Below are 18,376 nucleotides of genomic sequence, written 5' to 3' on the forward strand. Positions count from 1 at the left end.
TCCCTGATGCCCCAGGAGGCACAGGAAAAACCTTTTTAATCAATCTGCTTTCAAAAAAAGTGAGATCCACCGGAAAAATTGCCGAACCGCACACTCTACATTCAAGCTCCCGCTGAAAATCGCCACCAATGATGATAACAGCGTCTGTAGTCTTTCTAAACAGAGCAATAAAGGAAAATTTATGCGTAACTGCTCATTAATAGTCTGGGCCGAAACTACCATGTCAAACAAGACGGCTGTGGAAGCACTGGATAGGACAATGCGCGATTTGCGCAACAAAAATTCATAATTCTGTTCTCAGGAGATTTCCGTCAAATCCTATCAGTTGTGCTTCCCTAAAAAGGTCCAACATTTGGTCACATGTCAATAAATTAGAGCTTAAAACTAATATGAGGGTTTCGTCATCTTCACGTGAGAACAGGCTATTTCCAGAGATGCTGCTAAAAGTTGGCAATGGAGAATTAACACAAAGTGAGGGAAGGATTAACCTAGAAAACATTTGTGTTTTGATAGACAACATCCAATAGTTAGTCAACAATGTCTATCCTGACATTGATAACATAAGTTATAAGACAATATCTTGGTTTAAAGAAAAAGCTATTCTGTCACCAACTAACGAACAAGTAGATAAACTAAATAACTTGATTCTTTCAAAGGTTGATGCGCCGACGAAATTATATAATACTCGATCGATACTGTTCTCGATTTGGAAGAAGCTGTTCATTTTCCTACAGAATTTCTAAACTCTTTGAACCCGTCTGGACTCCCTCCTCACAAAATGATGTTGAAAGTAGGTTGTCCTGTTATTTTATTAAGAAACCTGAATCCACCTAAACTTTGCAATGGCACGCGTTTGCTGGTAAAATCACTGAAAATTTTCATAATAGAGTGCACAATACTCACAGGATGTGGTACCGGAGAAGATGTATTGATTCCCCGAATCCCTATGATACCGTCGGATTTACCATTCCAATTTAAACGTTTACAATTTCCGGTAAAGACATCTTTTGTAATGACCATTAATAAATTGCAGGGTCAAACCTTCAACGTTGCAGGCTTAGATGTGAGCGTTGACTGTTTTTCACATGGCCAACTGTATGTCGCTCTTTCAAGAGTAACCTCAAGAGAAAACATGTTTGTATTGTCTAATGACAAGAAAGCTGTTAACGTTGTATATAAAGACATTCTGTAATATATTAATTGTTGTTGTAAAAATAAAATAAATATGTAAAAATGCAAAAAAATGTAGAGTTTGAATTTAGATATTCCAAAGATAGCAAGGAAATCTTCATGGTATAAAGAAAGGGGAATTGTTTTACTCCAAATGTAACGTGTGCGGGCCACGGGCAGTAATGAATAAATCAAAACTACGAGATCGATTTTAATCATTTTTTCAGTGAGTGACATAGGCCTTACATTTTATTTCCGTGCGAAGCCGGGGCGGGTTGCTAGTATTCAATAAAATAGGACAGATATATGAACTACGCGGAGAGAAATATAGAACCGAGTTTGAGCAATCTTTGAATTCATAGTTAAATAAAATTACAAATAACCCCCCAGGCCTCTACACAACGCCCCAGTTTCTTTCTGGATCTCTTACCGCCCCCCTTGACACCTGCAACGCCCACAAGGGGGCGTTATCGCCCACTTTGGGAAACACTGAACTAAAGCTATTAAAAGCATTTGGACCTACTCCACATCCGAGAGTGGAGCTGCCACATGGGCAAAGTCAAGAGACAAGTTCAGGCATTCATCTCAAACTGACAGCGTGCGATAAAGAAACATTTCATGAAGGTTATGAACAATGGCCGTCCTTCCGGGATGTGTTTATATCCGTGTACATAAAACATCCAAAGTTATCACAGGCGCGAAAATTGTATCACCTCCAATACAAAACTAAAGGTCAGGCAGGCATAATAGTAAAACAGTTCGCTCTTAAATTTCAATTTGGCTCTGGAAGCTCTAAAAGCTAGGTACGAAAACGAAAGAGTGCTGGTCGATAAACATAACGACACTAATGAACTTGCCAAAAATTAAGAAAGAATAAAGTGTAGAATTCATCAAACTAAAGGGTGATTTTTTAAGAGCTTGATAACTTTTTTTTAAAAAAAAACGCATAAAATTTGCAAAATCTCATCGGTTCTTTATTTGAAACGTTAGATTGGTTCATGACATTTACTTTTTGAAGATAATTTCATTTAAATGTTGACCGCGGCTGCGTCTTAGGTGGTCCATTCGGAAAGTCCAATTTTGGGCAACTTTTTCGAGCATTTCGGCCGGAATAGCCCGAATTTCTTCGGAAATGTTGTCTTCCAAAGCTGGAATAGTTGCTGGCTTATTTCTGTAGACTTTAGACTTGACGTAGCCCCACAAAAAATAGTCTAAAGGCGTTAAATCGCATGATCTTGGTGGCCAACTTACGGGTCCATTTCTTGAGATGAATTGTTGTCCGAAGTTTTCCCTCAAAATGGCCATAGAATCGCGAGCTGTGTGGCATGTAGCGCCATCTTGTTGAAACCACATGTCAACCAAGTTCAGTTCTTCCATTTTTGGCAACAAAAAGTTTGTTAGCATCGAACGATAGCGATCGCCATTCACCGTAACGTTGCGTCCAACAGCATCTTTGAAAAAATACGGTCCAATGATTCCACCAGCGTACAAACCACACCAAACAGTGCATTTTTCGGGATGCATGGGCAGTTCTTGAACGGCTTCTGGTTGCTCTTCACCCCAAATGCGGCAATTTTGCTTATTTACGTAGCCATTCAACCAGAAATGAGCCTCATCGCTGAACAAAATTTGTCGATAAAAAAGCGCGAAACACATTTCGAACCGAACACTGATTTTGGTAATAAAATTCAATGATTTGCAAGCGTTGCTCGTTAGTAAGTCTATTCATGATGAAATGTCAAAGCATACTGAGCATCTTTCTCTTTGACACCATGTCTGAAATCCCACGTGATCTGTCAAATACTAATGCATGAAAATCCTAACCTCAAAAAAATCACCCGTTAGAATCCACTATTTCAAATTATTTGTCTGTTCAATCTACACAAAACACTCCCACAGACAGATATTTACCCTACACTGGTAAATATACGCACAGCGGTATTACCAGATAACTCCTTATTGTTGTGGGAGCAATCGCTCTCATCCAGAATGCCTTACGTGGCAACAAATGAAAAAATGTCTCACTACCCAGTACGAAATCGCCGAAAGGGTAGACAAAAAAATAACTAAACCAAAGGGTATTCAGCACGACCTCAATAGAAGCTTCCACAGGCCCCAAGCCAGTAGCAACAACGGTTCAAATAGAAGCTTCTTTAAAAATCAAACGTTCATGCGAACTGTGTAAAGGGGGACATAAACTTAAAGCTTGCGAGAAATTTAAAAAATTAAATATCATTGACCGAAACAGTAGTATTTTGTAAAGTTCAAAAAAACCTTGCACAACCTGCTTATTATATGCTCACATGCTTAAAGATTGTGGAAGCAAATTTAATTGGGTTTCACATAAATAATTTGTCCAGCTCACCCAAAAACAGCGCAAATATCAAAAGAGCCAGAATTTTAGTAGCGACAGCAAATCCCGAAAAGCGCCAAGAAGCACCATGTTGCTCAAAGGCATTAAAAACTCAAACGCTTCACAGCGATAATCAAAGCAGAGTACTACTACCCACAGCAGTCGTCTTCATCGAACATCGAGGAGGACTGTTCAAACTTAGAGCCCTAATAGACCAAGGATCACAACGATCATTCTTAGCGTCTAGGGCACAAAATTGGCTACACCGGCCAACAAAACAAACCAACTTTGAAATTACGGGAATGGACGAAAGAGTAGTTCGAAACTCGAATAAAATCTGCCCCTTTACCCTATCTCAATTGAGTACCTGAAGATCAGTATTGTGAAGACTTTTACAAAGCCACAACTACTAGATCAATAATGGTCGATACGTCGTACGACTACCACTAAAGCCAGTACTCCCCCACACACATTCGTCTTAGGTCATTCCCGCAACTCTGCTATCCAACAGTTTTTAAGTGGTGGCCATTGTAACGGGTGATTTTTTTGAGGTTAGGATTTTCATGCATTAGTATTTGACAGATCACGTGGGATTTCAGACATGGTGTCAAAGAGAAAGATGCTCAGTATGCTTTGACATTTCATCATGAATAGACTTACTAACGAGCAACGCTTGCAAATCATTGAATTTTATTACCAAAATCAGTGTTCGGTTCGAAATGTGTTTCGCGCTTTTATGCATCCCGAAAAATGCACTGTTTGGTGTGGTTTGTACGCTGGTGGAATCATTGGACCGTATTTTTTCAAAGATGCTGTTGGACGCAACGTTACGGTGAATGGCGATCGCTATCGTTCGATGCTAACAAACTTTTTGTTGCCAAAAATGGAAGAACTGAACTTGGTTGACATGTGGTTTCAACAAGATGGCGCTACATGCCACACAGCTCGCGATTCTATGGCCATTTTGAGGGAAAACTTCGGACAACAATTCATCTCAAGAAATGGACCCGTAAGTTGGCCACCAAGATCATGCGATTTAACGCCTTTAGACTATTTTTTGTGGGGCTACGTCAAGTCTAAAGTCTACAGAAATAAGCCAGCAACTATTCCAGCTTTGGAAGACAACATTTCCGAAGAAATTCGGGCTATTCCGGCCGAAATGCTCGAAAAAGTTGCCCAAAATTGGACTTTCCGAATGGACCACCTAAGACGCAGCCGCGGTCAACATTTAAATGAAATTATCTTCAAAAAGTAAATGTCATGAACCAATCTAACGTTTCAAATAAAGAACCGATGAGATTTTGCAAATTTTATGCGTTTTTTTTTCAAAAAAAGTTATCAAGCTCTTAAAAAATCACCCTATAAAAACCTACAAGTAACCAATCCTTCATTTTTCACTAACACATACGCAAAAATATACTACAATTTAGGCACTTGGTACGGGTTGCCCCTAAATATTCTACTACGAATTAGGCACTTGGTTCGGGTTGCCCCCAAGTATTCTGCTACTAAATAGTCACTTGGTACGGGTTGTCCCCAAATATTCTACTACTAAAACGTTCAAATGCCTCAAATCTGCTATAGTGTGTTGCCGTGTTAGGTTTTAAAATTTATAGCTTTAACAATATTTTTATAAATATTCAAATATTTTTCGATTATTTAAATTCCTAAATATTAAATTTAATCACTTTTGTCCAAAATATTAATTACTGTATCAATATATTATTAAATGTTTCCAATTTTATAAAAAAATATTTATATAACTTTTCAAAGTTTACCAAGACCTACCAATTCTACCTCATTTCAAAATATACATATCGAGGTAAATGTGGACGTAGATGAAAGCAGCTTTCTACATAAAAATGCCTTTGTGTATTTTTGCGGTTATTTGTACTATAAATATTTTAAACAACATAATAGTTTAATGCCCTTGCCAAGACTTGATGGTGGTATTACTGAAGAAGATTTTTTCTTCACTTCAGAAAAGTAATATAGTAATTGCCAAATAGTAAAACCACCCCTTGAATTTATATATTTTCTATCGAAAATCGAAGATATTTATACACAACATTTTGATTCTACATGCCATAGGATCGGATTTTCCCAAATATTATTTGAAAAAATGGTAGGACCCTTCTTTCCACCACTATTCCTTTGATAGGGTTTTTAATAAGTATTTCGCTGTGGGTGATTTAGAATATTTTGTAAATATTATTTATTACTTAGTAGATTGTTTTGAATATTATTGTTTTTGTTCCTGAATTGTACCTGATTTTTTATATTTATTTTAGTTTTTGTTTAAATAATTACAAGTTGATTGTTATGACTTGTATTGTTAATGTTTACAATGGAAAAAGTTGATCTACTAATGTCTTTTAATTACATCTCTGTGCCTAAAAAAAGGCAGATTTCGATCAGGTGATCTCAGCTGTGAAAAATTCTTGGAAAACAGCTGATTCTTTGGTTACTTGTATGTTTATACAATGGTGGTGACGTCATCTATATGTCCACTGGTGCGTTAAAAGCTGCTATTTTTATCGATTGCCCAGTGAGAATTTCATGACATTTCATTTATTGAAAGTGAAGTTATTGAGTTTCAAGTGTCAGTACGTTGCTGTTATCGATGCGAAAATGAGCTTCGAACAAAGAGCCAACATTAAATTTTGTTTTAAAATTGGTAAAACTTTTACCGAAACATTTCAATTGATGAAACAAGTTTATGGCGATGATTGCCTATCCCGTAACAGAGTGCACAAGTGGTTTCAATGTTTTCAAAGTGGTCGTGTACACATACATGGCGATCAACATGTGGGCCAATCAAAATCCATGATCACCGGAAATTCCATCGAAACTGTGCGTGAATTCTTCAAAAATCAACCGAAATCATCATTAAAATTCATGGAAATGTAATTGAACATCTCCAAAACATCGATTTATCGAATTTTGGCCGAACATTTGGGCTTACGAAAGGTGTGTGCACGGTTTGTTCTGCACAAATTTACTGACGACCAAAAAATTGCTCAGAATCCAAATTTTAATTACATATTTTCGATATATTAAATTAATTTTGCACTTATATTTTTCAATTTTATATACACTAACACATCACCTATTCATTTGCACATATTTATTTTATATACTATAGTGCAAAAACTGCTTTTAATATATATTTAAATTATTGTTGAATTATTATTATTTTAGAATAACAGCCCTATTCTGAAAAAAACTCTCAACTGAGGAGAAATATTTGAGAGATTTCTTGTGAGGCATAATTTGTGAGGCTATTCTAGCTCAAACCTCATAAGAAAAAAGCTTAAAAAAGTCACCACGTGAGGTAAAAAGCTTTTAGCTGTCAAACAGCTGTTTTAAGAAAAATAAGCAAACAAAAAAGTATACAACAATGGATAATCAGCATATGTAAGTAATTTTGCAAATTTTAAATATATATATATACAATGATTTTATATATTCCTAAGCGTACAAAAACGGAGAGAACAACTCAGGAGCAGCTGCAACATTACATAATGTTTTGCAAGCAGCATCCTGAGTTGCAACGCGGGAAGCTAACTCCGACCAATCCTCAAGGGCTGCAAATACTTTGGTTGGAGTTAGCAGACAATTTAAATGCCTTAAGAGGCCCAACTCGGTCGTCAGCCAAGTGGAAGGAGGTAAGTTAATAAATGCTTGTGTTTGTGTCACATTATTAAAATACATACATATATGTATTTCCATAGTCATTAATGCATTGGAAACACCAGTTGCGATCGCGAGCGCGCAAACTGAAAACACATGCGCAAGCGACTGGTGGAGGCCCCCCGATAAGTGGAATGCCTTCTTATATCCCTCCCGAAAAATTGACTGCAGCGAAGATGCTTAGAACAGTGCTAAAAAAAATGGAGGACAGAGAAAAGCGAGAGGAGGAGGCCATTGCTCTACAAAGGCAAATTGTAGAGCAAAATGAGCAGATGACAGGGGTGCTGACTCAAATGACACAGGCACTAACCTCGCTGTCAGAGGTTATGGCTAAGTTGTCCCAAAAATTGGATAAATAATAATAAAAATGTAAAAAATGAAATAAAAATGTAAAAAATGAAATAGAAATGTAAAAAATGAAATAAAAATGTAAAAAATGAAATAAAAATGTAAAAAATGAAATAGAAATGTAAAAAATGAAATAAAAATGTGAAAAAATGAAAAAAAAATTAAATAAAATAAAATGAATTATTTAAACATATGTAGATGTCTTTTTATTCATTCTTAGAGGAAGTAAAATGTACAGAGACTGTAAGTAACTTACATATATGTATATATATTTTTCAGGGACCGTAACTCTTATGACTTTTATCGAAAAAATCAAAAAATAAGAGTTATTTTTGATTTTTATATATTTAGATCAAAAATAAAAATTATTTTTGATTTTTATATATTTAGATCAAAAATAAAAGTTATTTTTGATTTTTATTTTTTTAGATCAAAAATAAAAGTTATTTTTGATTTTTATTTTTTTAGATCAAAAAATAAGAATTATTTTTGATTTTTATATTTTTAAATCAATAATAAAAATCAATTCAAAATTTTTATTTATTTATTTTTTGCTGTTATTATAACCAGGGACCGTAACTCTTATGACTTTTATCGAAAAAATCAAAAAATAAGAGTTATTTTTGATTTTTATATATTTAGATCAAAAATAAAAATTATTTTTGATTTTTATATATTTAGATCAAAAATAAAAGTTATTTTTGATTTTTATTTTTTTAGATCAAAAATAAAAGTTATTTTTGATTTTTATTTTTTTAGATCAAAAAATAAGAATTATTTTTGATTTTTATATTTTTAAATCAATAATAAAAATCAATTCAAAATTTTTATTTATTTATTTTTTGCTGTTATTATAACCGTACACCTTAGTTTTACTTTAAAGCTTAACAGAAATTAAGAAACATATTATGCCACAAATTTTGAATTTATTTTTATTATTGATTTAAAAATATAAAAATCAAAAATAATTCTCATTTTTTGATCTAAAAAAATAAAAATCAAAAATAACTTTTATTTTTGATCTAAAAAAATAAAAATCAAAAATAACTTTTATTTTTGATCTAAAAAAATAGAAATCAAAAATAACTTTTATTTTTGATCTAAATATATAAAAATCTAAATTTAAAAATCATACAATATTTCGCATATAGTTCACCTAAAAATCATGATGGTGTAAACAAAACTTTTCTACGATGTTCCTTTACGTATGATTTTTTTTATTAAAAATTGTAAAATAACTCTTATTTCCGGTCCCTGATATTTTTATATATATATTTATAGTACATAACGCCACTGGAAATATATACATACATATGTATATTATAAAGACATAATGTAACGTTTTCTTACTCTAGCACCCTCCCTAAAATTGGGGTTTTCGAAAACAATTTCGGTGTCTTGTGATTCTTCTAAAACTTCTTCGAAGCCAAGGTCTGCAGCCACACCATGCTTCAGTAATATGTTGTGAAGAATTGTACACGCGTAAATAATCAAAGACGCTTTTTCAGGGCTGTAATGAAGAATGCGGTGTTTTGAGAGGCACTGGAATCGTGACTTCAAAACACCAAAGGCCCTCTCAATGGTATTACGTGCTTTGGCGTGCAACTTATTGTAACGCACTTCCCTTGCGTTTGAAGGTTCAGCGACTGGCGTTAACAGCCATGGCTCCAATGGATATCCTTGGTCGCCTAACAACCACGAATCACTTTGCGTGTTATAGGTATTTGTGAGGTGCATACGTGTTGGGGATGTGGTCCAAATACCAGAATCATGGCAAGACCCGGGATATCTCGCGTTGACAGCGGTGAACAGAAGTCGATGATCACAAACCTGCCAAAAATGCAAATATATACATATGTATTAATAGAAAGATTGGTAAATAGTTTGTATAATATAGAACATTACGTACTGCTTCTACATTAAGGCTGTAAAATCCTTTCCGGTTCATAAAAAGTGAGAGAGGAGAAGTGGCGTCTGTGCTTGAGGGTGAAACAATTGCGCCGATTGTGCCCTTGATCCCAAATTTCGTGTAAAAACTGTAAGAAAAAATTTATTTATTTATTTATATTTATTTATCTTACCCCTTCTTTGCATCTGACACATTCTGCGCGCTTGAAGGGAAATAAATTTAAGGGAAGTACATCAACAATTAGTTTTGAAATAAAGTGCAGAGCTCTTGATACTGAGGCTGATTGGCTGATAGAGAGCATATAATTATTACCAACGCATTTTTGATACGAGCCATGCCCGTAAAAATATAAACTCGTCAGGAAACGCAGATCAAAAGGAATATTTGACTTCTGCACATCATACGGCTCCAATTCACTTATCAGCAATTTACATAGCGATTTTGGGAATCGAAATGTGTTAATAAATGCAGTGTCTTGCATAGTAAAGGGATCGCTTTTGTCTCGCAAACCCTTTCAAATTTTTCTCCTACCCCCCGATTCCTCCTCATCAACAATTGCCGCGTATACAAATAATAGTTCCTCCATGCTAATAACACTCAATTCTCAATATTTTAAAAAATGTCAAATATGCAAAACAAAACAGATGTTTTGTATTATGATGCCTGCTTTCACAGATATTTGTGAGAATAGTGAGCATTTGAGCTTTTGAATTTTCGCCAGAATAAGGTAACCCTCACTATAGTGAGAAACATCATTGTAGTGAGGTTGGTGACTTTTGTGAGGGCATGAGAATAGGGCTGTAACAAATGAATTACAAACTGTCAAATAATCAGTATTACCTTATCGACATCATTTGTAAAAATAAATTTGTAAATTTGTCCAATAATCAGTGTTACCATACTAAAATATTTTACAAACTAAAACATAAAAAAAATATATGAAAATATTATACCCTAAATACAGGGAACATAATCGTTGATAAACAATAAAAAATATATTAAACATTGCCGAAATGCCAATGATACACCCCGGTGTTGGACCGACTAGGGTTATTTTTTTTGGAGCGCGGGCGAAGGCCGCCCACGCATAAAGGAGTTCAACGCGAAAAAAATCTGATACACCCCGGTGTTGGACCGACTAGGGTTATTTTTTTTTTGAAGCCGAAGGCCGCCCACGTAGTTCTACGCGAAAAAAAATCTGACACATCCCGGTGTTGGACCGACCAGGGTTATTTTTTTTTGAAGAGCGGCCGAAGGCCGCCCACGCAAAAAGGAATTATACGCGAAAAGAATTTGATACACCCTGGTGTTGGACCGACTAGGGTTATTTTTTTTGAAGCGCGGGCCGTCGCAAAAAGCAATGTCATAGAGGGTATGTTAGTTACGTTAGGTTAGTATGGTAACACTGATTATTTGGCAGTTTGTAATTCATTTCTTATTCTAAAATAATAATAATGCAACAATAATTGAAATATATATTAAAAGCAATTTGGCACTATAATATATAAAATAAATGTGTGCAAATGAATAAGTGATGTGTTAGTGTATATAAAATTGAAAAATATAAGTGCAAAATTAATTTTATATATCGAAAATATGTAAATAAAATTTTGCCAATTTTAAAATTTAAACGCGAATAATTCGGAAACTATAAGCTTCCTGCGGCTATAACCATATATATCCTTGATCAGGATAATCTCCTCTACCATATCCTTGATATTCTGGGACGGTATACTAAATCCTTCCCCACATTTTAACCATTAACCACTCCCCGTATTCACTTGGTATGGCACCGTACGACTTCTTCCTTTTCGTAAAAATGCACTGGCCCATGAAAGGAAAGCGTTATGCGGATATAGAGGCCATTCAAAATGCTTGCATCGGCATACTGGCCGCCGTACCACCCAACGAGCTAAAACACTCATTCGACATGCTTTTGGACCGTGCAAAAAGCTGTATTGAAGCAGAAGGAGACTATTTTGAATAAAATAAGTTAATTTTGCCTAAAAAACCATTTGTTTTGATTTTTTTTTAAGTTCTGTTTACTTGGGAACGCCTCTTGTACTAGTCATTCTGCTTGCAAAATCATGCAATAGTAAAACCAGATAAAAACAACAACTGAAGTAAGAGTTGTCTTCAATGCCTCAAGATCCAACAGCTCGTTGAATTCCCTAAATGATATCCTATTTACGGGACCCACGCTCCAATCGAATTAAATCTGCTTATTTTAAAATGGCGTATATTCAAATACGTATTCAGCGGGGACGTCGAAAAAATTTATAGACCAATAGTCGTATATAAAGACGATCAAGATTCTCAGCGAATTATTTTCGGAAAATCCCCCAATAGTCAACTACGCGACTACAAGCTAAGAACAGCTAGCTTTGGGGTCAACTGTGCTCGATACTTAGCCTTCAAACACTTCACGAATTGTTAAAAACATAAACGTATGTGTACGATATTCGGTCTGAAAGCCACAGTCTTCCACAAGCATAGGAGTCACTAACACAAATGACACAAGCTTACAAAACAGCAGGGTTTCCGTTAAAAAAAAATAACGGTGAACCACCCTAATATTTTAAAGGACATACCTAAAGAAAATCTATTCGACACTTATTTCCTTAAATTCGGAAAGGAAAGCACAACAAAAGGGAATACAATGGAATGCCATATCAGACCAGTTTTCAAACAGTACTGAGTCAATATCCGCACTATCCGACATAGCAAAGAGGCGCATGCTATTCTCGGCGGCAAAATTTCCGACTCCACAGGATGGCTTACGCCAATTATGATACAAGCAAAAATCCTAATACAGGAATTGTGGCTAGACAGAACTGACTGACTCGGACAATCTGAGTGATATCTCACGGATACAAACCCCACGATTGGTAAATTATGCCATAGAGCACAAAGTCGTACTACATGGCTTCTGTGACGCCTCTGAAAAAGCATATTGTGCCACTTCTATGGACGCACACAATCAGACACTGCAACCACCATTCACTAGTAGCCAAGGCAAAGGTAGCTCCTCTAAAAACAATGAGTCTACCAAGACTGGAACTATGTGGTGCCTTAGTACCAGCCGACACTCGAAGTGTGTAAAAAAGCCGTAAATTCGGTTTAGAAAATTATTATTATTTTTTTTTTAAAGTACAAAATGTGTGAAAATAATCATAAATTCAGGACCAATTCACGTTTGCTCGATATGACCACCTTTTACCTTAACAATGGCCTTGAGACGGTTAAAAAACGAATCGCAAGCTGTCCGAATGTGGCTTGCCGGTATTTTAGCCCACTCACGGACAATGGCTTTCTTCAGCATCTCGAGACTGATGTATTTTTTACTTCGGACTGTGCTATCCAAAATGGCCTAGAGAGGTTAATCCACTGGATTCGCATCTGGTGAATTCGAGAGCCATTGTGTGGTCGTAATGAAGTTCGGAACGTTTTCTTTCGCGCTTTGTGAGACGCTGTTGAGTCTTGTTGAAACGTCCATGGTTTGCGACCGAAATGATTGTTTGCCCACGGCAAATACAATATGTCGCATTTAATTTGACGCCAGGCTCAGTGAAAGCAATTGAAGAGCGCCCATCTGCGGTGAAAGCGGCCCAAACCATTATTTGTGGCGGGTGCTGCCTCCTGGTGGCCAACTAATGACTTAGATTCTCGTATGAACGGTCAGTCAAGTAAACCCTATCGTTTTGAGAGTTTAGGAATTGTTCAATTGGAAAAATTTTTTCGTCAGAAAACACAATGTTCGGAATTTGACTGCTTTCGGCCAAGCGAAGCAACCGCTGCGCTCTCTTAAGTCTTCCTTGTTGCTGCTTCGGTGTGAGGTCATGGGCCTTTTGGAACTTGTAAAGCTTGACCTTGAGCTTATTTTTCAATATTCGTCGGATGCTGCGGTCGGATATTTTCAGTTCTTTAGTTATTTGATTGGCATTCGTCGTGGATTTCACTCTAGTCGCTTCTTTACTTTCCGAATCATCTCACGTGACGTTGCAGTCTTTTGATGACCACCTCCATGGCGATTTGTGATGCTACCCGTATCATTGTAACGAGTGATGGTGCGATAAACAAAAACTTTATTCACATCTAGGTTTTTGAGTTCACGAACAATTGTTGGCTGTGATTTTCCAGCTAAATATAAAGCAATCCCACTATTACGTTTGAATTCCATCGCTGATCACTTTTTTCACGTTCACTTTTGTACACTTGTGAACAATACTCCGAACTGTCATTCAGCAAATTTATAAACAGCTGATTCCAGAGCGAAAGCTGCGCGAACGGTGTGAAATTGGATACACTTTCGAGTGCCGGATGGTATAAGTACATCTAAATATGGAAAATTATAAATTGTATCTCTGGTCTTATTCTGAAAATGTATTAGCCTGATTAGAAAAACCACCACATGCATGGAATACGTATATTTCAAATCGTACGTCTCAAATCTTTGACCTAGTGGGATCAGCCACTTGGCGCCATGTAGCCAGTGCTGAGAATCCTGCCGATTCTAGGTACAAGAAGATGTAAACCTCGGAACTTTGCCACCACCACTCTTCGGTTGAATGGTCCCCAATGGTTAACAGAATCTTCCGACTCGTGGCCACAATCGCATATGCGTACTTAATATAATTTCCCCAGAAAGTCGAAAAATCGACTCTTACATGCTCAAATTCATAGAGCGACTCAAGATTAAAGTTAAGGGAGAACTCTCATTCACTCCCAAGGCGATACATTGTTGCACCTAGACTTACAAAAGGAAAAGGTTGCTCTCATCACTTACACTAAATCGCGCCGTTTCAGCAGCGAGATGTCACTACTAAAAAAATCGAAGCCAATTAATTAAAGGAGCTCGCCTTTAGTACTAAATCCATTTCTGGATACAAAAGGTCTGCTTCGTTTTAATGGTCGGCTTGCCAACTCAAGCCTGACATATAACGAACGCCATCCCATAATTCTACCAGACAATCACAACTTACCACATTACTTATCTGTTATAGACATATACTAATGCTACACGCTGATCATCGCGATATGCAACATATAATTCGCCAAGAGTTCTATATTTCTCGACTTAAGCCTCAAATAAAAGAGTGCATTTTCATGTGCAATATCTGCACTATGCATAAACTGAAAATGAAGACACAGATTATGGCAGCACTTCCACCGGAACGCTGAAACTTTACTCTGTCTTTCACTACTACAGGTGAAGATTTTGCTGGGCCTTTTTAGACAAAGGCGTCCATGCTAAGATCTTCCATAATAATGATGGTCTACGTGGCGTCTTTGTCTGTTTTACGAGAAAAGCATTGCACCTTGAGCTATGTAATAATCTGACAGATGACGTGGTTTTCCATCAAAACTTATAAGCGACAACGGAAAAACATGTCTAGGCGCTCCCCAAGGCATTAATTTGTAATTTATCTCTCCAAGCGCTTCTCATATGGGTGGTTTATGGGAATCTGCAGCGAAAAGTGTTAAATCCCGCTTACAATAGTAGCTGGAAACTACAAATTTAATTACGAATAATATTACTAATTCACATTGAAGCCGTACTCAATTCAGGGCCACTAACAACACTCTCCCAAGATCCCTCAGATCTTACAGCCCTAATCCCAGGGCATTTTCTCAAACAAGCTCCCATTCTGGCCACACCTGAGCCAGGCGTACAGTCGCTGTCCTTATTAAATCGATGGAAGAGAATTAAAATTCTCCATAATTTCAGTCGCCTATGGAAAGAAGACTATTTGAAAACCCTCCACAAGAGGTATCGATGGAAAACATCAGAAAATGCGACTAAGTTTGGAGACCTTGCAACAGCTACAGCGTCTCCTAGGTTAACTACTTACATTGGCGGCGGTATGGCCAAATGAGCCTCAACGTACCACACCAATACACAACACTAAGCAGATGTACAACAGCGACAGACCGCACTCACCATTTCATAACACACATTCTACATCACAACACCCCACACCCCAAACACTAACAAAAAGGAAAAACGAGTAGCAGCCCCCAACCTCTTTTCGACATCACGACCTAGGAAACAACGACCGCGCGCTCGACTTTTCTTTTCTTTTCACCACATCTATGCTAGAAATTGATATTTTCCGTTGTCAAATAAAAATTTTTATTAAAGTTGTGCGTGCTTCTTTTTCAATAAAATTTATTGTACTATACCTTCATCGGAAAACAAACAAAGGTAGTTTGTTATTTACGGTTGGTGAAATTAGGAGTATGCGAATCCAGTTCGATTCGATATTCGAATCAAATATCGAATATTTCGAATGCCCCTAGGTGAAATATACATAAAGTGTTCAGACAGTGCCCGGTTGGCACTCTACAAGAGTTCTTATGTCTTTACTTGTGAATTTTGAGCAAGCCAGGAATTGATTCAATCTAAACTCTACTATATTTATAACAAGTTTGTCTATTCAATATCTGAAATTAGCCAGTGGTATTATTTCTTTTTCCGAGTCTAAATGTGGTGTAGTGCCTATTCAGGCTAGTTTATCTGTTTCACATTTACCATGTATATCACTATCTTTTAGAAGTCATTGCAGGTTTATCGGGAAATTCGTCAGAACAAGAAGGCTTTCTTTAATTACTGTGATTTCCGCTTAGTTTCTTCTTTTGTTTGTTAGATGGAAGGCAATTTTGATATCTAACGGGCGATTTTTTTGAGGTTAGGATTTTCATGCATTAGTATTTGACAGATCACGTGGGATTTCAGACATGGTGTCAAAGAGAAAGATGCTCAGTATGCTTTGACATTTCATCATGAATAGACTTACTAACGAGCAACGCTTGCAAATCATTGAATTTTATTACCAAAATCAGTGTTCGGTTCGAAATGTGAAAATCCGCTTTTTATCGACAAATTTTGTTCAGCGATGAGGCTCATTTCTGGTTGAATGGCTACGTAAATAAGCAAAATTGCCGCATTTGGGGTGAAGAGCAACCAGAAGCCGTTCAAGAACTGCCCATGCATCCCGAAAAATGCACTGTTTGGTGTGGTTTGTACGCTGGTGGAATCATTGGACCGTATTTTTTCAAAGATGCTGTTGGACGCAACGTTACGGTGAATGGCGATCGCTATCGTTCGATGCTAACAAACTTTTTGTTGCCAAAAATGGAAGAACTGAACTTGGTTGACATGTGGTTTCAACAAGATGGCGCTACATGCCACACAGCTCGCGATTCTATGGCCATTTTGAGGGAAAACTTCGGACAACAATTCATCTCAAGAAATGGACCCGTAAGTTGGCCACCAAGATCATGCAATTTAACGCCTTTAGACTATTTTTTGTGGGGCTACGTCAAGTCTAAAGTCTACAGAAATAAGCCAGCAACTATTCCAGCTTTGGAAGACAACATTTCCGAAGAAATTCGGGCTATTCCGGCCGAAATGCTCGAAAAAGTTGCCCAAAATTGGACTTTCCGAATGGACCACCTAAGACGCAGCCGCGGTCAACATTCAAATGAAATTATCTTCAAAAAGTAAATGTCATGAACCAATCTAACGTTTCAAATAAAGAACCGATGAGATTTTGCAAATTTTATGCGTTTTTTTTTTTTAAAAAAGTTATCAAGCTCTTAAAAAATCACCCTTTAGTTTTGCTGACCCATTCTTATATACAATATACATATATACTAACCCCGTAACCGTAAGCTCCACTCGAAACTGTGTTATTTAAGGGCCTCCAGCCAAGTTAATTCTTGACACGGGTCACACGTCGCATTGATCCCTTTCTGTATTTTATACCATGGTACGACTCCCCATCTGAATGTTGTTTTATTGAGAAGCACCGAACGCTCAGAAAAACCTTTGCTAGATACCTCCCAACTGCAATATGGGCGAATGACTACATCGTCAAACTGTGGTATATAGTACCAGTCGGATGATTTTTGCCAACCGCCGAATGATTTATCGCAGTTTATAAAAAATCTTTCTATTTCCTTTTCAATTCCACAAGTGAATGCTTGTGTACCAATGATAATTTTACACTGTTTCAGTATGTTGGACATAGGGGATTTTTACTTATGTTGCACAATGCAACTGGATTATTTTGAATTATTAATGGCACCATTTATGCTGATTGAGTCTTTATCTAATGAAATTACTGCAGTGCCATATAATGCAAGTTAGTTTTGATTGAAGTGCATCTGAGTTACTTTCAACAAGAAGTCACCATTTTAGAGTGGAATTTTGCAAGAGAGATTTCTGTTGAGTAAATCAGATGCACTTCGATTTGGTGAACTCATACCGATGTAACTGATAGGTAAATTCGCAATGACAATGCAATGATCCTTAATATTAATATATGCTTCATTGCACATTACGTTAGCGAATAACATCCTTATATCTCATCATTCATTTGTGATTGGGCCGACAAATTTATCGTCAGTACTATATCAAATAGTAGACGAATTTGGTTCCTGTGTGGTTACTTCAGCAAGCATACTGTCAATAATTGTCATCTATACCGGTTGCATTTTCATCCCAAATGAAAGAAATTAATGCAAAAAAAAAGAAAGTGTGCTTATGACCGCATGACTGAAGTAAATCTTCTTTCTCTCTATCTATATGTATATATATGAAGGTGTGTGTGCAATATATACATGTATGCACATATACATATATTTATTTCCTACAAATATTTAAATTTATTTTATGTTTTCATTAGTAAATTAAAATAAAATTCATTAGTAAATTAAATTTTGCATTGTTTTATTAGTTATTTTCATTATTGGGTACATCAGTAATTACTGTGGTTGATTGTAAAACCGAGACAATAGGCTTATGATACGAGAAATACGATACATATATTTTAGAATTAAAATTAGACAGAAATCTAGAAAAAACTGCATCGATTGTTGTTCCATGTCTTGTAGTTGGC

The 18,376-nt window shown here is 36.3% G+C and overlaps 1 protein-coding gene and 1 long non-coding RNA gene across 4 annotated transcripts in view; both read left to right on the forward strand.

The window, feature by feature from the left end:
* Nucleotides 1-18,376, forward strand: part of LOC105233304 (uncharacterized) — a 1,563,509-nt gene that overhangs the window by 375,422 nt on the left and 1,169,711 nt on the right. The gene's annotated exons all lie outside the window — the stretch shown is intronic.
* LOC125776746 (uncharacterized) lies at nucleotides 6,134-7,824 on the forward strand. The gene is made up of 2 exons (XM_049450300.1): nucleotides 6,134-7,191; nucleotides 7,258-7,824. The coding sequence occupies exons 1-2, from the start codon at nucleotides 6,979-6,981 to the stop codon at nucleotides 7,573-7,575; spliced, it is 531 nt and encodes a 176-aa protein (XP_049306257.1). The 5' UTR covers nucleotides 6,134-6,978; the 3' UTR covers nucleotides 7,576-7,824.

Source organism: Bactrocera dorsalis, chromosome 2 (assembly GCF_023373825.1).
Source record: "Bactrocera dorsalis isolate Fly_Bdor chromosome 2, ASM2337382v1, whole genome shotgun sequence".
Lineage (NCBI taxonomy): Eukaryota > Metazoa > Arthropoda > Insecta > Diptera > Tephritidae > Bactrocera > Bactrocera dorsalis.

Bases quoted from the DNA above. Each gene is read 5' to 3' on its own strand.
- LOC125776746 (XM_049450300.1), top strand. From the start codon at position 6,979: ATGATTTTATATATTCCTAAGCGTACAAAAACGGAGAGAACAACTCAG. The intron at 7,192-7,257 runs GTAAGTTAATAA...GTATTTCCATAG, and splicing joins CGTCAGCCAAGTGGAAGGAG to TCATTAATGCATTGGAAACA.